At 41.4% G+C, this 24,023-nt stretch overlaps 1 protein-coding gene across 2 annotated transcripts in view; it reads right to left on the reverse strand.

Annotated features, from left to right (window-relative positions):
- Window positions 1–4,894: 4,894 nt before the first annotated feature.
- Window positions 4,895–24,023, reverse strand: part of LOC147633595 (dolichol-phosphate mannosyltransferase subunit 1-like) — a 29,441-nt gene continuing 10,312 nt past the window's right edge. The window contains exons 2-9 of one of the 2 annotated variants that reach the window (XM_086806716.1): window positions 7,958–8,074; window positions 6,922–7,021; window positions 6,759–6,792; window positions 6,587–6,663; window positions 6,363–6,388; window positions 5,909–6,073; window positions 5,707–5,821; window positions 4,895–5,590 (exon numbers count right to left, since the gene is read on the reverse strand). In XM_086806716.1, coding sequence (XP_086662842.1) covers window positions 5,486–5,590; window positions 5,707–5,821; window positions 5,909–6,073; window positions 6,363–6,388; window positions 6,587–6,663; window positions 6,759–6,792; window positions 6,922–7,021; window positions 7,958–8,074 — 739 coding nt within the window. In that variant the 3' untranslated portion in view covers window positions 4,895–5,485. The remainder of the gene's footprint in view (window positions 5,591–5,706; window positions 5,822–5,908; window positions 6,074–6,362; window positions 6,389–6,586; window positions 6,664–6,758; window positions 6,793–6,921; window positions 7,022–7,957; window positions 8,075–24,023) is intronic. The other variant, XM_086806718.1, reaches the window with a different exon arrangement.

Consider the following 24,023-nt stretch of genomic DNA (forward strand, 5'->3'; position numbering starts at 1 on the left):
TGCTTGCTATGTATAAAGGCCACACAGACTACTATCCACTATAATTTATGACGTCAAAAAACATGGCCACTTAGAGAGGGGGTCGCCACCCTTGCATGGTTGTAAATTTTTAGCTCAAGGCTGTCAAGGGATTTTGCCTCCCCTATGGCTACCTCTCAAGAATGCAATATTGATACATTAAGATAAACTCTCTCTCTCTCTCTCTCTCTCTCTCTCTCTCTCTCTCTCTCTCTCTCTCTCTCTCTCTACATGCACACATGCACGTGTATGTACGCGCGTGCACACACACACACACACACACACACACACACACACACACACAAAAGGCATATAGGACAAAGTATTATGCATTACATGGTGGACTTTTTTACCCCACAAATTGTCAAAGAACTGGGTTTCTTGAAATTATTTAAATGACCTTTTTGACCACCCTGCATAGTTTTATATATAAAACCAAAAAAATGAATTTGGAATATAGGTATAACCTATATTAATTTCTTGCAATTATTTAAACCACCTTTTTAACTACCCTAGATAGTTTTATAAGAGTTTTATATAAAACCACGCCAAAAAGGAATTTGGAATATAGGTATAACCTTCATTTCTTAGGGAATAGCCTTCATTTTGTTTCTATTTAAGGGTTCATAAGATGATAGTAATTCCTCTAAAGTAGATACCTAGAGAAATTAAGCTTCAATTTTGATGATAAAAACTTCATAGAAGAAAGAGAGAGAAACACCTCATCTTTTGGAGGAAGAGGCTCTTTCTTGGAGACTTTGCAATTAAGGTCAATCCTCCTTTGGTACCATTGAAGATGTTGATGAGGACCCCACTGTGGAATTTCCCTACATTCCCTTGATATAGACAAAATCCTTGGCCTTCGAGAGGATAAGGCACTAGGGCTAATCTCTACAAACTCATCAAGTCATCAATCATAGATCGACATTTTGTGGATCTAATTGTTCCTAAACCTTTCCATGCCAACGATGCATTGGCTTTTGTTTGCAAAAGCAATATGATAGTGTTGTGTGATGTCCCTTTACTCTTTCCATAAGTTTCAAAGCATCAAGAAGGATGGATTAACTTAATAGATGAGATAAAATGGAGACATGTTTGTTTGATTCTTCTCACTTAATCTTTGTTCCTCAATAACATGTACAACAGTTATGTTCTTGTTGCTTATTATAGAGATTGACGATTTTGTGGGTTGCAAGGGTGGAGTAAAGGGTTTGACTTTGGTAGTAATTCTTCCCTAATGTGTGAGATTGGCCACTTTTACTGATTGCATGGAATTATCTGCATCTTCCACATAATAATGATGCATGCAAGGTAGTTGAAAATTCCAAAGTGCAAGGACCTATTTCTAGTCCTATAAAACATTTCTCAACCTTGTACTTTTCATTAAGTTACTTGTACAAGTATGTGCTTCACTAAAATATTTTGATTTAATAGGTGATAATTATTCTTGTAATTTTTTTTTGTAAGTAGGTGAATGTGTAAGTATATATATGTACTTTCATATGTATGTGTAAGGATGAGTGTGTATGTATATGGATATGCATGTATGTATGTGAATAAGTGTGTTTAAAGGTTTATATGTGTATGTCCATATAGTGATAATATATGGAAAAGTGAAATTATGTATATATGTTTGAGAATGCGTGTGTATGTATGTATATGTGAATGTCCATATAGTGTGTATATATGGAAAAGTGAAATTATGTGTATATTTTTGAGAATAGGTGTGTACATATGTATGTGTGAATGTGTGTATATGTTTGAGAATGTGTGTGCTTATGTTTTGAGAATTGTGTGAATGTGTTTGGCAACAACATGTCTCTTGGATTTGTACTTTCATGTGTGTATGGATATTTGTGTGTATATACAAGTGCATATGTTTGGATGTTTAAAATTCTTATTCATTAATAATTCTAACATCGTCATTTGTGAAATAATCAACTGTGGGATCCCCCTCTCTCTCTCTCTCTCTCTCTCTCTCTCTCTCTCTCTCTCTCTCTCTCTCTTCCACCTTGTGTATTTTTGTGAGTAAGACAAAGGGGTCAATTTAGGAGAACACTATAATGTATTTGTATGACTTTTAGTGGTCCACTAGGGTGTCTTCTGCTATAGCACTCAAGGCCCCTCCTAGCCGCAATGGGCCACTCTTGAAGTAGCCACTCTACAGTCGCACCATGATAAGAATAAGAGAATTTCCTCTCTTTTTTCATGCAGGAGGAGCCTTAAGAGGAAAGGCACCCTAATGGGCCACTAGGAGTCATACAAACATATTGTAACACATTGTCTTCTATTGTGAGGATCCCCTTTTATCTCACTTTCTTTCCTACAAATTCGCATACATACACACATTATTTGGAATATCTCACACACACACACACACACACACACACACACACACACACACAAGAGCTAGTGTGCAACATTACTTTGCATAAAGAAAGGCCCTACCCACATACACTTGCATACACATTCACATACATACACACAGACTTTCACATACATACAAACTCACATTTACACATGAAAAATGCAAAGATATAAAAAGTCTAGGATACATAGACAGTGATTGAACTTGGGGAAAATTTAACGAGCCTTTCACTAGGATTAGGGATGGTCACTTCAAGTAGTAAGAAGCAAGGCACAATGATCCTTTCTTCTATTAGGCCGATAATACTTGAACTTGGGGAAAATTTAATGAGATTTTCACTAGGATTAGGGATGGTCACTTGAGGTAGTAAGAAGCAAGGCACAATGTTTCTTTCTTCTATTAGGCCTAAATATATAGCTAGGATTTTCACTAGGATTAGGGATGGTCACTTGAGGTAGTAAGAAGCAAGGCACAATGATTCTTTCTTCTATTAGGCCTAATTATATAGCTACCATAAATGCATCATGTGGAGCTATCTTGCTTTGAAGATGTTGAAACACTTAGCAATAGAACAAAAGAATCCAACACCCTTACGAAATGAATCCCAAAGGTAGCTAAGGGTTTCATATTATATGCCCAAACAAAAAATACCACACCCCTATGAAATGATTCCCAAATTTCCTTTAAGCTAGCTAAGGGTTTCATATTTATATCCCCAAACAAGACACACAAGAGAATATCCACTCTCTTTCTTTCTTTTTTGGGTTGGGGGGAGAGGGTAATTAACAAACATAGCTATGGATTTTCCTCTTTGAATTTGAAAAGTAGTTAAAATCATAAAAATTACAAGTCTGTTGGAACCCTTAATCGTTTTTACTTCGTAATGGAAGTTAAAGCGTCTTTGGATTTGGGAGAGGGTCAGTAGAGTACTGTTGAAACTAACAAATATAGCTATGGATTTTCCTCTTTGAATTTGCAAAGTAGTTAAAATCATAAAAATCACAAGTGTGTTGGAACCCTTAATCATGTTTTACGTTGTAATGGAAGTTGAAGCATCTTTGGGATTTAATTTTCTCTTCTTCGCTTCCATGTCACCATGAAGTTCTACATTGGCCATGATATTTTCAATAAACTAGCTCAAGAGTTATCGGTTGTAATTTATGTACACATGCACTTCTCCCATGTAAACAAATGCCCAAATGCTCGTGACACCTTGTTGTGTGATCTCCCTAATTAAGAAGCTTTTAACCTTTATATGGTTTTGAGTAAGTAACGACAATCATCATCACTAATGTTATGATCAATTCCGTGTGATATGGATTGTTGACTTCCACATATCAATCCATATTCACCAAAGAAATCACTTGCAGAATGGAAAAACTTGGCTTAAACAAGAAGTTGAATAATAGCAAGGTCTAGCCTTTTATCACCTCTTTCCTTTGCATCTTTCACTATAAAAAGAGAACAAGTAGACAAGAGAAGGTAAAGGAGAAAGCAAAGAAAAAGGGAATACAAGAGGAATTGTGTGGAGTCTGTGAGAGCAAAATACTTATTGAATCAACGAGAAAAAGGACGAGCCAAAAAAGGAGCAACTCTATAGAGGTTGTGAGAGCAATACTTTCACATGCACAAAGAAATGGAGAAAAGGGCCCAACAAACGTTTTTTAAAAAATTGTGTTTACTAAATATATATTTCAATTTTATTCATCAATTTAAATGCAACCCCTTCTTTGTAATCACTTTTTGAATCGTTCTATAAAAGACAAAATCCAGCCACCTTACATGCTCAAATTTTCCTACTCTTTAGCTGTGTGTGTTTTTTTTTTAATAAAAGAATTTGTCCTTTTTCTTTTTATATAAAGACCTACAATCCCTATCCTTTTCTTATTGGTGGTGGTAAAAAAAAGGCTTGTTGGAAAACACATTTATAACTTTGCAGCCATATCTCCTTACCTTAAATTAGAGAGTTGAACTTCTTAAAGGTAAGAGGAGTTGGCTTGACTATTAACATTTTATGATGTGAAGAAGCTATCATATTTGAGTAACAATAAAACAAGCAGAGTCCAAGAGTCGATGCTCATACCAATTATAGCCATCTCAAAGTAGAGAGCTTAACTCCTCAAAGGTAAGAGGAGTTAGCCTAATAAGGATGTGAAGAAACTATCATATTTGTCTAGCAATAACTTGAGACAACAATGAGTTAGGTATGCTATGCTCACACTAATTGTGGCCATTTGATCTCAAAGATCTTTGATTCTAATAAGAGGTTCCTCCATTGCTTTACCTACAGCCACGTTCTTTTATTTAAAGTTAATTTGAGATTATGAATCCTCGAAGAATTTGTGGTCTTGTGATGACTCCATAACACGACCTTTGATTTTGGATCTATGATATTTTCATGCTAGCAACGATTGCGTAGAGAGCATATGCTTCGCTTCATCAGGTGATTAATCTCATTAAGACCTTGAAAAAGAAGCCATTTCCTTTAGACAATACCTAGCAAAGAAGTTTTGTACCGAGGTAAAGCTCTAAGAAAGCTCTAATAATATGTAAGAGAAGGAATTACAATGTGTGGTGTATGGAGATAAAACACTTACAAAAAGTGGGATATTTCATGGCTTGACACAAGCCTAAATATACAAACAACATGGTCAATCCAAAACCAAAATCTGCCAAGAAAAAAGAGTAGGAAGTATGTAGCACCTAGTAAATCTAACAAGCCTTGTTCACTATTCAGCTCTTCCAAAACCTATCGAATCTCTGACGACTCTTATTTGATATTGGGCTGCTGTGTTGGGCCTTGCCCACTCTAGAGCCTAAATAGTCTCAACTACAAAACTAGAAAAATAGATACTGACGGAGGTAAAATAAATTCTGTTGTTAAAAAATATAATCAACTCCTTTACTCTTTTGTTGGAAAAGTCAGTGTATTGTATACGGAAGTGGGGAGGGGGACAGCAGGGACCAAATCTTGATTGCTCATGGAACCTACCCAAAAGGTTCAGTGATTGTGTATAATGCTGTGATGAAGGCAAAAAAACCCTTTAAACGATTGAGGTATGGCTCATCACACACTACTGTAAAGATCGAAGAAAAGTCTCATGTTGTGAGCAGCAACCACAAAAGCCCCTTGAGATATTGAACTATCTCAGAACCACCAAGCTTTGATATCCCATAGACTCTATCCACAAATGTGATGGGCACCTAAGCAGTTGCAAAGACAAGAATTGCAATAAGAGAATCAGAAAGAGAAACATAAAGGAATGCATGGTAAGTAACTTGCCAGGAGCTCTGGCTGACCCTACTTGGAATGCAATTACCTCCTCGATCTTGAAGGCTTTCCGAGAAGCTCGAACGATCAGCTCCATTTGGAACACGTAGCCCTTGCTTACACATGCATTTACAAGCTCTTCAAAGACCTCTTTTTTATACAAACTGTACAGTTCAGACATGAGGGGATCAACAAAGGTAAAATTCTTACAAGATAAAGCAAAAAAAAGGGCACCCGGAGTCCAATTTTACCGAAAGGAACCTGTCAAGTCTGATACCCCAGGCCACAGTAGCGTCTGTGCAAGAACATTGGCCCCTCTACTGGTCAGTTTGCGGCGAACATCCCACCCATGAACCCCACCCCCTTTAACATAACGTGTGCCTGTGATAATGTCAGCCCCAGTTTCCTCTTGTTTTCTGCAAACCAAGAATCAGTAGTCTAGCAACTTTCATCGAGAAGGCATGCAACTTGTGTGTGCATGCATGCATGTATGTATGTATATGTGTATCTGTATGTATATATGTGTTTCTGTAGGTACGTATATATGTGTATCTGTATATATATGCATGCATGCATGTATTACATCCTCTAATGCATTTATATATCCATCTGAAAAATATTCATGTAGAAGAGTGACCTTTGTGTCCCTAGTTATTCAGAAGCCAGCAGGGCCCATAGATAGATATATCATATAGCACAACAAACCTGATAAAACTTGGAAGATACTTTGGCTGCAAAATGAGAACGGACCACAACTGGGTCAGTAAGAGCAAAGCTTTTTATTTTCTTTTGGCAAGACTTTCTGTCCTTACAGTCAAGACTTTGAAAACCTTAACAGCATCTCATTCCCTTCCAAAAAGAAATTCTGTGATGATACACACATGGTGATACACGCACGGAAGATGATACACATGGTAGATGCTGCTTACATGGTGAGAGAGGTCAGCATCCATTATTATTATGAAATCCCCCGATGCATGTTTCAAACCATGCACATATGCTGTCCCTGAGGAGCATGGCACATTTCAAGATGTTAGTTCGAACTGAAACTATGAACAATAACACTACTGTGAACAGAAACACCAGGCACCCACAGCTTACCTAGCCCAAGCTTGGCAGGCCTTGACCGTAGAAGCTGTATATTATGCAGTTAAACACAACAGCATTAGCAAGCATTTTAAGCTATGATTGATGTGAAGCATGCAAATTGTGATAAGGAAGTACTTGGTTGTGCTTAAAAGAGGGGGGAACAGTCTTATCATACAATTCGGTCTGCTCCATAGAGTTTTTGCAGCTGTCTGACAACGTCTTGTGTACCATCAGGACTTGCATCATCAATAACAATCACCTCAAAGCTAACATCCCTGATGCACAAAGAAGAGGGAAGGATCAATCATTGCATGCATACCAAATGTCTTTATAGGGCCTGATAGAGATGCCGGTTTGTAAGGCCTCTCTGTCTAAAAGCAGGGGAATAACATAGAGAGAGAGAGACTATTTGCTAATGCAAGCACTTCTAGTAACAGTACCAGCTGTACATACATAGATCCTTGCGGGTATTTCGTAACATATTATGTGTTAAGGTATCTTGTGTTTCAGCTGGGTCTTCCACTGTAATTTCAGTGTTCTAGCCCTGCTGCAGATATATCTGTGGTTATTGTATCTGGATAAATTTGGCCTTTCTCTAGTCTGGAAGCCCTTAAAGCTTGTATTGGTGGTGTTTCTCCTTGGTAATCATTAAGCCCACAGAACTGTGTTCATTGGTGGGGGCCCTTCAGAGGCAATCTTCTGTACAGTGCAAGTCTCTCTTCTGTATTGGCTAAGGGCATCATTATTAGTCGATCATGGCATCACATGTTGACATTCGCATCTGTATACACTTGAGATAGTCGTTTTTCCTTTTCTTTTCAATGGCTCAGTATATCCATGGTATCATTGTATCACTTATGGTCTCATAGACCCTTTGTTTTGTAGATGTTAATATTACTTTCTTTGCATTCAAGTTAAGTGGTTCTAATCTGCAATGTTACCAAGAAAATCCTCCAAGCTTCCAAATGTAACGGTTCTTGAGTAGAGATTAGTATTTCTCTTCAGTTTTCATCCTTTGTAGGCCACCTACATAGAGTGTTTGCTCAAGATATAATTTAAAAAAAGCGGTAGTCGTAAGTTGTTAGTGTGTGCTTGTGTTTTTGTTAAGTCTTCCCTTACATTGACCATCTCTGTCAACACCCACACTAGACTGGAAGCCTTACAAATGAGAGTGTGCGCACATGCGTAAAGAAGAGGGTGGAGAAGCTTACTGGAGGGACTTGAAGAGCAAGTAGGCAAGTAATGCAATGTTGAGGCGTTCGCAGTAGGTTGGAACCAAAATGCTGTACTTGGGGTGAAAGTCTTTGCTATCCTCATTTGCCATACCTCTGAGATCAAAAGCAAGTATATTTCCAAACCCATAAAGTTGATTTGGAGGAAAACGATGGCAGCTTGTAAAAATCAAATCATGCCGTCAAAAACCCTTGTGTCAGTTTTAGATCTGCTCCTGTTTGTGCAAGTATGGAATGACAAGCCACATGCAAATAGGCCCAATTTGACAACAAAAACAAGATCTTTGATAATAATCGCGATTCAAGCCCCTTTGCAGGCCTCAAGTTCAAAGGCACTACTAATCACAAGAAGGGTGACACAATGCCCAACACTTACTACCCAAACCAATAAGATGTCTTCCAAATGAGAAACAAGTAACGGTTCACCATAGCCTTCTTTCTTTGTTTGAAGGTTTCAACGAAGTGTAAGATGCAGCTTACAACCTCATGCATAACTGAGTGTATAATCCGATAATCTCATGAAGATATTCATTCAATTTACAGATATTGTTGCAGAGAGAGAAAATAACAGCAAAACACTTAATTCTCACAATCAAATCTACTATATTAAATACTTAATTCTCACAGTTAAATACCCTCGCAAAGCATTGTTGCGGAGAGAGAAAATAACAGCAAAACACTTAATTCTCACGATTAAATACCCTCGCAAAGCATTGTCACCACCATCGTGCCAAACGTGGTGGAAGCCACACCCCTATAAATAGGACACCCTCCCCGAATCCCCCCCTGAGGATTCTGCAACAGATCTACTGGAGCAGGCTTCAACAACAGACATGGCGGACCCACCGATTACTTCCCAAGCAGCTGGATGGACCCACCGATTACTTCCCAAGCAGCTAGATGGTCCCACCCTCGTCCTCAGCACCCTTCCAATTCCCCCTCCACAGGCCCTTCCTAACCCTCTTTCGCTCCCGTAGCTTCATAAGTGACTCCCCCTCCATGAGCACCTCCCTGCCCCATGCCCCCCTCCTCCCCCGACTGTGGCTACCCGCTTGCAGCACGGGTCCCCCTACATAGTTACCACGGAACGGGAACGTTCCGGGAACGTCGGATGCTAGAACGGGAGCGGGAATGGGAACGGGAGCGGATCGGGAACGTCGCGGAACGCCACGTCATATGACATGTCAGCATATGACACAAAAAAATGTAACTTTTTGTATACGGATAGCCAAATATGCTTCCTAATATTTGCTCCCCCAAGACATGAACATACATTTCTGCAAGCAAAACACACCCCCCATTTTTTTTTTTGGTTTTGCGGAACGTTCTGACGTTCCGGGAACGTGCCTTCGCCCGGAACGGCGTTCCGGCGTTCCAGGAAGGCGGAACGACGTTCCATGGTAACTATGCCCCCCTAGCCCTGCCTCAAGTCCTATAGCACTTTTCTAGCACAGTTGAGATGGTCATCTGCTTTTCATCGGTTTTTGTCCTCTCCCAAGAGTCCGAGGGCGCTCCCCCTCACATCATAGAACACCCGGTGGGCTATGCCTTCTTCAGGTGCCTCCCTCTAGACGTCGACACTTTCGCAGAGGTAGTGACACCAATGTGCGTGGTTCTCCACCACTCCCACCCCTTTCACAGATGTTGGCACAGAAGTTTTCTCCTTCCCTTTGAGTGTGGTTCCCGAATCCCGGGCAGGAGTGAGACTGGGATTCAGTGGAGGGCGCCCTTATCCCTTCTGTTGGCACAGCAGTTTTCTCCTTCCCTTTGAGTGTGGTTCCCAAGCGGGAGTGGGACTGCCTTTGGTGGAGGGCACCCTTATGAGCCAATCCATTGGGTTCTCACTTTCTTTTGGAGATCTCAGGATTTTGGAGGCAATTGAGCTCGCTTGGCGGATATCGCGGATAAAGCTTTAGACCTTCAAGGAATTGACCCAAGCGGTCCACCTGCTCATCTTCTTCCACCTTAGCTTTTCTGCCTAGAGAGAAGTCTTCAGGTACATACACAGTCATTTAATTCACCTCGGCAAGTGTCAGGGACTCTCGTATCTATGGTTGCCATTACAAATTGTGCACAATCATGTCTTTTGTTGTTCACAAGAAGACAAGGCTATTGTCCAGCGAGGATTGCGAGGCTGGTCACATCCAAAGTCTTGTCCACGATCAGATGCATGTGGTTGAAACAACTGCTGACGATCAAAATGATTAAAAGACGACCTGTCCTGTTGGCGAGATTGCTGCAAATGTTGCCCATGGAAGTTGGGTCAAAATTGAAAGTTGCTTGATGAGGATTGTTCATAGCAATAACAACCTTGAGAGACCGATGTTTGAGAATTCAGAATCAGATCCTGAACACGCTCGGCGTACTGAATGGCGGTAGCAAGGTCCTCAAGATTTTACTTTTGCACGTCCACACGAAGATCGGAATTAAGATCCGCGACAAAGGCATGTAACCTGTCTTCAAGGATTATTGAAGAGATCTCCAGTGTCAAATTAGCAAGGTTGCATAAGTACGACGTACCTTATTATAAGGTACGTTTTAGTGTACAATACGGTACTCTACCGTACTTTCTGGATTTGTACGTGGCAAGTTTTTTTTTCCCCCTCCCCCCCCCCCCCCCAACTGCCACCAAGAAAGCACCAAGGGAGATTTTGAACTCAAGGCCTCTTGGCCCTAGGCAAACATCTTCACCACTTGAGCTATCACCTCATTGGCAAGTACGTGGCAGTTTTTTAAAACATTTTGGGCCAAAAAAAACCCTAGGCCGGCCACCGTCGCCGATTTTAGCTTACTATGCAAAGTGCGAACATAGCCATTCCTCTCATTGATATAGGCATTGCAGCGAGAGATAATGACAATGCGGTGCCAACTGCTGCAATCACCACCATTACAAAGCCAGAGCTGAGAGTATGATAGCGAAGGAAGCATGTTGATAGATGAAGCTCTCATTTTGGTAATTGTGTTGGTGAATGTTCAAAAATGAATTGTTTTTTCATTCATTTTCCTGTAGCATGCAACAAACCTCTATAGTGGCTACCGCCATAGCTTCGCCACCCTCTCTACCTCCGCCCTCAACTGCCAATGCTGTTATGCTCTTGCCCGCCTTGAATGCAGAACTCGCAGTGGTATTCTGTCACGATTGTGACGTATGTATGTATCGGATCCTCTCTTCATTGTTGCTGATTCCTGTTGCAAAGAGTACCAGCCAAGGGAACCCCTACCCTCGACTGGTTGCGACTCTTCACCAAAGGATGTACCTCTTCATCGAATAGCCACATCCCTTCGACGATTGGTTGTATCCCTTGATGAATGGTTGTGCCTCTACATCGAATAGACACATCCCTTAGCCTAAAGTTGTATCCTTTCGTCTATGGTCATGTCCTTTCGTCAAAGAACATGCCTCTTCAAATGTGTCTCTTCATCTCCTATATAATAGACCTATTGTACTCAGTTTAATCAATTCAATTCAATTCAATCTTCTCTCAAGTGTTCTCCTGAAGTCTCTTGTTCTCTAAGTTAAGTACTTAAGTAGTAATTAGTACACAATATGAGGGATTAACAACATAATCTTCACAGTGGTATCAAAGCTAAAACCTTTCCTACCCGTGGGTTGTGAAGCCCTCACCCTCTCCGCGGCACTCCCTCGTCCACCCCTCCTCAATGTTGTATGGAAGCAGCGGAGCAATGGTGGACTTGGCGTAAAGCTTTGCCCATGGTGATGTTTAAAAAAAAAAAACACCCACACATGCACCTTGTGTGTCTCAGAGAGGGAACCCTTTCAGCATACCTGGATTACCCCCTCCCTGCTGGTGGTGGTGGTAGCCGTTCGCTGCATGTCAGGAACCCCTCCCCCCCTCTTTGCTGAGTATGGAGCACCCCCCCTCCTTGCTTCGTTCGCTGCAGGCCATGAGCCCCCTCCTCGCTTCGTGCAGCTGCCGGCCCTGAGCCCCCCTCGCTGCTGAGTATCGACCGCCCCCCTCTTCGCATCGTGCAGATGCAGCTGGTGGCGCCTTTTCGAAGAGGCGCACCTCCTCTTCTGGTCGGGTACGTGACGATTCCAGGCCACCGTCACCCTTAAGCCATAAACAAAAAAATAAAAAATAAAAAAAAATGGGCATGCTGCGTGGCATTTAAGCCTCTAATCAAAAAAAAAAAAGAGTGCTTGAGTGTGAAGCGCCCCCCCTTCCATTGGCGATTCGACGCTTTACACCCCCCCTGGCTGTCAGGATGCCGCCGACTGCACTTTCGCCTTCATCCTCTCTCCCGCCTGTCACAGTGTGTGTGCGCTCTTGCCATTCACGTGCATGCTTCATGGACAATTTTCCGGAGGAGCCCTACATGCACATCCCCTACTTGAGTTACATCGACGAGATCCCCGAGGCTCTCCTTCCCGAACACAGCCCTCTTCGTGCTCCCCACTCTGGAACCGGTGCCAATTTCCGCCGATGCTGGGTGGATTCCAAGTCTCCCGGACTCTCCTATCCCAGTAGCCCCGGCCTCACAGGTGTACTGCATACATGTCAGCAGCCCGCATGTAACCGAACCCGACACTTGGGCGATCTGGACTATTTTCCTCACCTGCGAGCCACTGCACCTTGCTCATTTCGAGTACTTTCTGTCACGATACCCTCAGTTGGCACACTTTCTTCCAGAGTGCAGTGTGGATGGCCTCCGCAATATCTCCTCCACGCGCCCTCCTGTGACATTCTACTGTAAGATCTTCGTCCCCGATTATACTCCATTATCTCCGGTGCCCATCCCTTTGGCGGAACCAAACGAGGAAGTGGAAGCAGACGAAGTAACCTCCGAGGATGATCCCGAGGAAGTGGAGGACCCCGACTTCGAGTACGAGGATCCCGTTACTGCCTCTCCAGCAGCTGTTCCTTCCAATCTACATCCCAGGTGGACCTTTCCTGCTTCACCTCAGTACTCTCTCTGAGTTCTCCAGATGTCGACTTTGCACGACAACGTGCCACTCGCCGATTCTCAGATGGAGGCCTACTCTTCAACAACAGATGGATGCCTTGCAGATGACCACTCTTCAATAACAGATGGAGGACTTGCAAAGGGCCCTTTTCGATGGTATGGCATCAATGCGATCACAAATGGAAGACATGCAACAACGGCACCAACACCAGCGCGAGGGTCCAGGAAGTCACAGCGAGCGTGTCGATCGCGTACACCGACTTCATCATCATCCTCGGTGGGCCAGCAGGACGATCCCTCAACTCCTCCCGATCCGACCGCCGAGGTAGACAATGTTGAACTCAAACTTTTGTATAAATTAATGACCACAGCACAGACAAGAAAGATGGATATCAAGTTACCTGAGCCCTACAATGGCCGCCGCGATAAGCGGTTAATCGATCACTGGCTCTACAAGATGGAGGTTTATTTCTCAAATACCAATTTGCCCGAGAATAACGCCTTGCTTTGGTGGCGACGCAGGATTTCAGATGGCAAGTCTACTCCGACGTGGGATAAATTCCAGCGTGCTCTTCGCAAGGCTTTTGAGCCTGTAATGCGAACTTTCATGCCAGGTCTTCTCTCCGCCGCCTGAGTCAAACTGGCTCCGTGGCCGCGTACATCTCAGAGTTTCAAAAACCGGCTCTCTAGATAGAGACACTCAGCTCCTCTCACCAGCTTCACAGCTTCATAAACGGGCTTGAACCCACGATCCAAGACGAAGTCCATAAGTACAATCCTGCCACCCTGGATGAAGCAATCTCGTATGTCGAGCGCATTAGTGATTACAAGCGTCCTCCCAGGAACTTTTCCTCCGGCGCCTGTTCTTACCAGCGGAATCACCCAATAGGACTAGCCAACCCCAGCGTCCCAATTCTGGACAACCAAACTATCGGTGACCATATTCTGGACAATAGTCCTTCTGGTCGCGCTTCTCCGGGCAAGCTCCCGCGTCAAACGCAGGATCCTCTCAGACCGAATCCTCTGGCAGCAGAAACCGAGATCGGTCCCGACAGGACCGTTGTAGAAGTTCCCGCGTCAAACGCAGGATCCTCTCAGACCGAATCCTCTGGCAGCAGAAACCGAGATCGGTCCCGACAGGACTGTTGCAGCAATGATCGGTGCAACTTCAAGCGAGAAACCTCTTCAAGACAGCAAACCTCTTCATCGACTGCCGCTTCATCCCAACCTAGTCGTCCAGGCCTCTGTACATTTTGTTCTCGCGATCACCGGTGGTATGAATGTCCTGAGCACCCTAAACCCTCCAACACTCGGCGCAATTCTCAGGTGGACAGTTGCCACCATGCTGATCATGACCCGTCTCCTGTGAAAGACAAAAACAAATAAATAGCTTGCTCTGTTCGTGTTTCTGAAGTTATCAGTACCCTGATGCTTAATGGCCAAAGTACCAACCCTGTTCTGGTGAATCTTTCCAAGCAGGTCCTTAGTCTTCTGGGTTTCATTGGCGACCATCCCATCAATGTGCTAGTGGACAGTGGCTGTTCCACTAATTTTGTGGGCACTTCTTTGGTTCACAAGCTTCGCCTACAGACCCGGCATTTTGTGGATGCTTTTCAAGTAGAGCTTGCTGATGGTTCCTTCCTTAATTGTAACAAAAAGGTGCAACAGCTTCAGCTCCAGATTCAAGATTACCAAGATCACCTTAATTTTTCAGTGATGCCGTTGTCACATTATGACATGATACTGGGACAATCTTGGCTGTATCGATATGATCCAGTGATCAGCTTTCGTTCTCATTCAATCCAGTTATACCATGATGGTCGAGAGCTGGAACTTCGTGGCCTTTTCAGTGCCAAAGCCATCACTGTTGTTTCTGCCCTGCAAGTCAAACGCCTCATCCGCAAACGTGACTGTACAACATCCTTGGTCATGTTACGGGAGATTGAAGCAGAAATTAGTGAGCAATCTCAAGCCTCCTCATCAACAACTGCTTACTTGGAGCGACTCTTCTTCAGGCCTTTTCAAGATCTGTTTCCGAATGATCTTCCGATGACATTGCCACCTGATTGATCTTATCCCAGGTCAACCTCCTCCAACCCGAGCTCCATACCGTGTTTCTTATTCTGAATCTCAAGAGATACAAAGGCAATTACAGGAGTTGCTGAACAAAGGTCACATCCGCCCCAGCAAAAGTCTCTTCGGAGCATCAAAAAGAAGGATGGATCAATGCGGCTTTACATTGATTACCGTGCTCTCAACAAGCTGACAATCAAGAACAAATTCCCTGTGCCTCGCATCGATGAGTTGTTCGACTAGCTCCTTGGTGCAAAGGTGTTTTCCAAGATTGATTTGAAGTCCGGCTATCATTAAATTCGTATCCGTAATGGTGATGAATACAAGACAGCCTTTCGGACAAAATATGGCCATTATGAATTCTTGGTCATACCTTTTGGGTTAACCAATGCCCCTCATGACCCTGATGAATGAAATTTTTGGGCCGTACTTGGACAAGTTTGTGATTGTTTATCTCGATGATATTCTGGTTTTTAGCCGATCTATGGTTGATCACAAAGAGCATTTACAGATTGTCTTTGAAGTACTACGCACCAATGTGCTATACATCAACAAGAAGAAGAGCGAATTTTTCAAGAACCATGGGGAATATCTTGGTCACATCATTTCTGCTAATGGGATTGCAGTAGATCCTAAGAAGATTCAGGCGATTGTGGATTGGCCTTTGCCTCTCACCATTTCAGATGTTCGATCTTTCTTGGAACTTGCTAACTTTTATCACAGCAAGGTGCATAGGTTTTCAGAGATTGCTGCCCCTTTGACAAAATTGACAAAGCTGGACAAACTTCAGTGGTCTTTTGAAGCTGAGCAATCCTTCAATGATCTCAAGCATGCCTTGACGACAACCCCGGTCTTGGCCATTGCAGATCCCACCCAGCCCTTTGATGTAATGACAGATGCCTTAGATCGTGCTTCTGGTGGAGTTTTGATGCAGAATGATCATGTCATTGCTTTTGACAGCAGGAAGTTTTCAGCCATTCAAAGCACGTATATCCTGTGTATGATAAGGAGTTTTTGGCAATCGTGCATGCTTATCGGACTTGGCGACACTATCTTCTTGGAGCAGATTCAGTTGTTGTACGTACAGATCATCAATCTCTGACATACATTTTCACTCAGCCTGTAATGAACTCTCGACAAGGCCGATGGGTTGAATTCTTGGCTAATTTCCACATGACTATCCAATATGTTCCTGGTCTTCAGAATGTGGTTGCAGATGCTTTGAGCCGAATGCCTTGAGCCACTAATTTTGCCATCACAGATGTGCAAATGGAAATCCCTGCTTGTTTCAAAATTGAGTATTTGACTGATAGAGATTTTGAACATACGTTCCGTGCTCTCAAATCTTCTAATCCCAGTCCTGCAGAAATGAACATGTTTGCAGCCTACACCATCATAGATGAATTGCTGTTCTTTTTCTTTTCTGATCGCATTTGTGTGCCTCACAATACTTCATTGCGGAAGATTCTCATTCAAGAGCATCATGAAGTTCCTTATGCTCCTCATCCTGGTATCAACAAGACATATCGGCTTTTGTCTGCTACATACTTATGGCCTCAGATGCAGCAAGATGTTATCAAATTTGTCAAAGCTTGTCATTCGTGTCAGATAACGAAAGCCTCTCGACAACTTCCTCAAGGGTTACTTCAACCGTTGCCAGTTCCCAATGAGAGATGGGAGAGTATCAGTATGGATTTTATTACCACTTTGCCTCGTTTATCCAAAGGCAATGCTCAGATTCTTGTGGTGGTTGATCGATTTTCCAAAATGACGCATTTCATTCCTTGCAAGAAAGCTGCTTCAGCCCCAGATGTGGCGTCATTGTTTGTACAACATGTCTTCAAATTGCATGGTTTGCCAAAGACCATCATCTCTGACAGAGATCCAAAGTTCATTGGACATTTTTGGACGTCTTTGTTCAAATCTCTTGGCACGAATTTGTTGTTCAGTTCAGCCTATCATCCTCAAACAGATGGACAGACTAAAAGAGTCAATCAAATTTTGGAAGAAATGATTCGACATTACATTCAATCCCATTTGGCATCATGGAAAGATTATTTGCCACTCATGGAATTTGCTTATAATAATTCCCATCATTCAACAGTTGGATTAACTCCATTTCAAGCAGCATATGGGCATACTCCTCTTGTGCCTACAAACTTTGTTTTACAACACAAAGTGGCGTTGCCAAATCAGTTGGTTTAGGAGATGCAAGATGTGCTTGTGCAAGTTCGAGATAAATTGGTCCATGTGCAACAAAAATATCAAAAACAGGCCAACAAGCATCGTCGACATGCAGATTTTCAAGGAGGAGATTTGGTCTTGTTGTAAGAAAAATTCAGGTCAGTTACAAGTTGGAACTTGTCGAATCCCCACCGGATCTTCTCGTGATCGTTCTTGGTACGAGACTCGAAACCTGCAAACAAACAAACAAGGGGGGTGTAGGCCTGACTCACCTCCCAACCATGACAGCCGTGGGCAAGCCCACAGTCTTGGTTGTCCCCACCGAGCCACGAGCCGAGCTAACTAGGTTGACGTACCGACCAATCTCCTCCTCACGACGTCCCATACCGCCACGAAGCTGCCCTCGCGGGCCTCGAGATTGCTGCCGGCCTCGGCTGCGTAAAGCAGGTGCATGTCTGCACTAGATCCAGGCTCCAAGACCATAGAGCTCTCACAAACTTGCGAGACTCTATATGACTAATGACTAACCTTGGCCACCCTTTTATAGGCTCTTGGCCGGTCATCGCGCGTCCACACTTGGGCGCCCGTCCTGCCCGTCCATACTTGGGTGCCTGCCCGTTAGTCTATCCCTAACTCAGCTCGTCAATCAGCCTGCCTAGCTGTTAAAACCCTAAGATCTCTCTAGATAATTGTTATGCATAAACATGCATAAATCAGGCATAAACTCAACCACCCAACCACCCCCGAGCCCAAGGGATGCACACATGAATCATAAATGAAATACATCATACCTCTACCTTGATGTCCCATACCATCAAGAGGTATAACTCCAATCCAATAGCATGTAGCTATAGTGTGAAATGGTAGATGAGTAGATATGGATCTCCACACAAGAGACCATAGCATAAGCCTCAAGCTTCCTAGCCTCCAAGCCCCCCTTGAGTGTGCCCCATGCCCCTATTATATAGGAGGGCCCTCAAGTGACTCTTGACTTTCCATTCCTCATGTGTGACCCTTGGATGCCTGACCCTAACCTTAACCCTTAAGGTTAGTCCTAACCCATGCTCCACTAGAGCTTGTTCCCATGCTCCCATGCTCACAAGCCTAATGTGGGTTAGCCTCCCTCCTAGTATATGCACACATAATGTGTATATAACATAGCACACATAATGTACATATGACATACTTCCCCTCTCTCAAAACATTGCACTCTTGCAATGAAAAGAAGGAGAACTGCGCTGAACAATCTCAACCAACTCCCAAGTCGAATCCTCAATTTCCCTATCTTTCCACCTAATTTTAACCTCAGGGATTAGTCAACTAGAAAGTTTCCTTTCCCTGAATTCAAGTACCTTATCAGGTTCATGTGGAACATAGGATAATTCATCGACTTCAACGAGTTCTTGAGGAGTAGCTGTGTTATCCTCACCTCCCAGTTTCCCTTTCAATCTATGGATATGAAAGACTGGATGAACTCTAACAATTGGAGATAGTTTTAGTTCATACGCAACCGTGCCAATCCGATGTATAACTCGAAATGGACTACAATATCTAGGAGATAAATTCGAGCATTTTCCCATTGACAAAGTCTGAGAATCTTTAAGAACATTAAAATAAACCAACGCTCCTGGTTCAAAAGACCGAGATGAGCGTCTCCTATCAACATAAAACCGTGCCCTATCATGAGCACTCCTGATAGAATCCCGAGCTTTGGTCAGCATTTCCTACATATCACGCAAGAAATCCCTCGATGCATCAAGCTCGATGTCCTTAAGACCGACATCAATAGGTGCCCTGGGTTGATATCCATACATAAATATGCACAGACTAAAACCAATAGCCGTATATTAAAAACTGTTATAGGCAAATTCCATCATTGAAATATTTCCCAATATGATGATTTTCTAGAGACATATGCACGAAGCATATACTCTACAATCTGATTCATACACTCTGTTTGCCCATCAGACTACTGCGGATGATCAGAAGAATTCACATTCAAAGTAACTTTCTCGTTGTTGTAAACCTTTCGGAATAAAGTAGGAAAACATGGCATTATAACAGCAGAAACCAGAGATTCATCGGCGCCCCGACATACCCACATCTACATATGGAATAATCGACGTCTCGACCATATCAACATAGAGTCATCAACGTCTCGATGAGTCACATATGTCCATCCGTAAACCTATCAGGTTGATTGTGTAAATCACCTAAAGTACGGAACTAGAGAAAGAAATGCCAACAAAGGAAGAATCCAAATTTCCTTATCCGAACACAACAAGATAAACTTGTTTAAACTCTAAAGAAAGAGATTTCAACAAGTGAAAATGTCGACGAGATTACCCTCATCAAAACATGCAGGCTATAGATAAAAGAAGTTTATCTAGAGAATGTCCACACTATAACTTCTAGTGAATTTAGAAAATAAGATTGTCTTTGAATGTTGAGGTCAACATGCTAAGAGATGTAAGCAAAGCAACAATCTTGAGCCCAAATTATCCCATAAGATAATATATGTGAGGGATCCCTAGCGTCCCATTCCACCATGATACCACCCATACATACCTTAACAATTTGAAACTCCCTAGTATGCTGTCTAGGAAATATGAATAAAATCCTGTATAAAAGGAATAAGATGGCCTTATCCAGACTTTCACATACTAAACCTGTCTCTATATACTTGAGACTACATCAAGGAATAATTCCTTATGAGTACATCATTAGAAAAGAAATTAAATTATTGGCGCCTTTCTAACGATAACTACCCAAAACACAATAAAGTTAGGGTAGAAAAATAACTCACCTAGATATATAAGCAACTAGGTATCCGAGTTGGAATATGTACAAGAGTACAAAAAATATACTCCAAAATTAGGTGCAAAAAACAAAGACAAATGCTATCTTCAAAGCACATGTAATTATTCAAAAGATCAAAAGATCCTTATAAAACCATGGATAAAAGCATAGAAGCTTCTTAAATCCATAAAAACTATAGTTGATCATAAAAATCAATGCATACCATCTAATGGACATTTAATCATACCAAAAGAAGCATTAAAATTGGTAGATAACTCATCAATCTGGAGTATATGAACGTTGTGTTGTTCAAATAAAACTCCAAAGTAAGAAAGTGAAACACATGTGTGTAGCACTCAATAAAGAAAACCCTAGACACAAGTGATCTAGGCAGAACTTGATGAGTCCATATAAAACTTGAAAAACATCCAATAGAAATCCACCAAAACAAACCGATAAACTAACCCATGATAGAATTTGTCTTACGCTTAAGAATTTAAGCACAATTCACACTTAAATAAGTGCAAAATAAATTATCATGGAAAAGTGTCAAAGATGAAACACACTTTGAACGTAAATTATAGCCATCAAAAGAAATTAAGGAACATGTCCAAAAAGAATGACTAAATAATGGTAAAAAATCATGAATACATCGTTTAGAATTAATCCAAACATAAATATCCATTAATACGAGGTATAATCGTATTAATAATCTACGAATAACCCGCATCTATCTAATGTCAGCACGAGAAAACATACTTCAACATTAAATAACCCTCGAAAATATTAAATTCTCGAGAAAAAGAATTATCATGATTTTTTTCTAATTTTTCTAAATTTTACAGGGCCTCAAAATATAATAATTTTAAAATCCACCAAACCTATCCTATGGCATTCCAAACCTATATTTTTCCAGAAAATTTTTACCAATTTAATTTGCCAAAATATCATTGATATTTTAAAAATATCAATTTTTAGGATTTCTAAAAATAATTTCAGAATATTCCTAAATTTTTCCGAGAATCCCATCGTTCACGAAATTTCGAATTTCGCCTGACAATTCTCAAATCCAATGAAAATTTTTAATTTTAATGGATTTTTCTAATTTTTTGGGTCAAAAAATATAATTTTAAAGGAATTTGAATGGTCACGGACGCCCGAATGGACACACCACATGCCAAACACCAACTCCACATTTTCTCGAAATTTAAAATAACCTTTGTTTAATTTTTCACTAATTTTCAGAAACTTTTTTGAAATTTTTAAATTACCCTGAACACATTTAGAATACGAACGGTCAAAAAATTTCAGAATTCCAACGGTTTTTCCGGAATACGGAAAGCCAAAAGTTTTGGAAAAATGAAAAGACAAAAAAAATCGAAATGTGAAAGGTCAAAGATTTTCGGAATACGGAAGGTCAAAAGTTTTTCCGGAATTCGAAAAGCCAAAAGATTTCGGAAAAACGGAAAGCCAAAGGTTTTCCGGAAGATGAAAAGCCAAAATTTTTCAATAAGAAATTTCCAGGAATTTTCAGAGATTTTTTTCCTCAAATCCCGTAATTTCCAGGCTTTTTTCAAGCTTTTTTTTTAAATGAATTCAAAAGCTTTTTTTTTAAATAAAAAACTCATTTTTTTAAAAAAATAAAAAAAAATAAAAAAAAATAAGCTTTATTGGCTCATAGCCAATTTGATTTTTTTAGGGAGGGGGGCATTTTTTTCGCCTGGCTCTGCAGGGCAGCCCCCCCCCTCCCCGCCCGGTCGCCTGCGCGTGGAACTGAGAGAGAGAGAGAGGGACTCTCTCTTCTCTCCTCTCCTCCCTTTCCTCTCCATTTCCATCTCTCCTCCAATCTCTTCTCTCGATCTCTGTTAATCAGAGAGAGATTAGCTTAATCTTTAATTAAGCTTTTTAATTAAGCTTTTTTAATTAACATATCTTAATCATAATTATCATTAATTATGATTAATGTTAAATTTTAAAGAGATTTTCTCTCGGAAAAGAGAGAAAATTCAGATTTGAGAGGCGGAGAGAACCCCACGCACACGGGAGAGCAATTCATGCATCAAGACGCTGTCCCCTCTACTGAATTTTCATTAGAAATTGACAGAAATTTGATCGCATTCCCGCGGAAAAACCCGCAAAAATGTATAAAAATACTTTTTAATCATAAAAATGCTCAAAAAATTTCTAAAAAATTAGAAAAAAATTTCTAAAAATTTTAGAAATTCAGGGAATCCATTCTACAAAAATATCTACCATAAACTCTATGGTATTTTTGTAAAAAATTCCATTAATGCTTGATTTTAATCATAAAAAATAGAAAAAAATAGCATTAACTCACGGTATTCCCCCGCAACGTCGATTCGTCCATTGAATTGTAGTTACACACGTTCCAATCACCATATCGATGATCCACGTGCAATTCATCAACACAAATCAACAAAAGATAACATTTTATTAGTAAATATTAAAATTTGCTTTAAAAAATCAACAATTAAATAGAGATTGCTCTGATACCACTGTTAAAACCCTAAGATCTCTCTAGATAATTGTTATGCATAAACATGCATAAATCAGGCATAAACTCAATCACCCAACCACCCCCGAGCCCAAGGGATGCACACATGAACCATAAATGAAATACATCATACCTCTACCTTAACGTCCCATACCATCAAGAGGTATAACTCCAATCCAATAGCATGTAGCTATAGTGTGAAATGGTAGATGAGTAGATATGGATCTCTACACAAGAGACCATAGCATAAGCCTCAAGCTTCCTAGCCTCCAAGCCCCCCTTGAGTGTGCCCCATGCCCCTATTATATAGGAGGGCCCTCAAGTGTCTCTTGACTTTCCATTCCTCATGTGTGACCCTTGGATGCCTGACCCTAACCTTAACCCTTAAGGTTAGTCCTAACCCATGCTCCATTAGAGCTTGTTCCCATGCTCCCATGCTCACAAGCCTAATGTGGGTTAGCCTCCTAGTATATACACACATAATGTGTATATAACATAGCACACATAATGTACATATAACACTAGCTCCAAGCTTCCCCAAACCTCGAAGCTAGTCTTGTGTGCGTATAGCACACGGTAGATACACACTGTGCACATGACATATGAACGATGTCTATTAGAATAAAATCTGTCTCGGTCTTGCGCACTTTTAATAGATTCTTTCGCAACTTGTAACATTTCTTGCATATCTTGCAAAAAATTACGTGCTGCATCATGCTGAAGTCCTAAGAATCCTACTGTAACAGGTGATCTAGGTTGAAAACCATACATAAGCATGAAAGAACTAAAACCTGTACTCGTATGCTTAGTACTGTTATATGCAAATTCTAACATAGGAAGATAATCCTCCCATGAACTCTGTCTTTTGGATACATATGCTCGAAGCATATCCTCCAAAATCTGATTCACTTTTTCAATCTGGCCATCAGATTGAGGATGATCAGAGGAACTCAAATTCAAAGTTGTTTCCAACTTCTCAAAAACAAGTTTCCAAAAATCACTCGTAAACTTAGAGTCCCTATCACTGACTATGTCTTGCGGTAACCCATACAGTCTAAACAATTGCTCGATAAACTGCCGTGCTAATTGCGTAGCCGTAATAGTCTTCCGGGTCGGTAAAAATCTAGCCATTTTTGTCAAGCGATCTACCACAATCCAAATAGAATCGTGGCCTTGATGTGTTCTTGGCAATCTGGTAATAAAATCCATGGAAATACTTTCCCATTTATTACCTGGGATTTGCAAAGGATGCAACAAGCCAGCCTGTCTAAAGCGTTCAGCTTTATTTGCCTGACAAATCTGACACTTGAGAACATAATCTTCAACATACCCTTTCATCTTTGGCCAATAAAAAGTGTGTTTCACTAACGATAGCGTCTTGTGTACCCCAGGGTGTCCAGCAAAAGGGGCGTCGTGACTTTCCTTCAGAATCTTGGACCTAATGTCCGGGATCTGTGGTACACAAATTTTGTCATTGCGGAATAGTAAACCATTCCGTATCAGCCACCACTTGCCTCCTGCAGCCTGAATGGTAGACTGCTCAGTCAT

The sequence above is a fragment of the Cibotium barometz genome, chromosome 12, assembly GCF_041138505.1.
Source record: "Cibotium barometz isolate CiBa-2024 chromosome 12, ASM4113850v1, whole genome shotgun sequence".
NCBI classification, from domain to species: domain Eukaryota; kingdom Viridiplantae; phylum Streptophyta; class Polypodiopsida; order Cyatheales; family Cibotiaceae; genus Cibotium; species Cibotium barometz.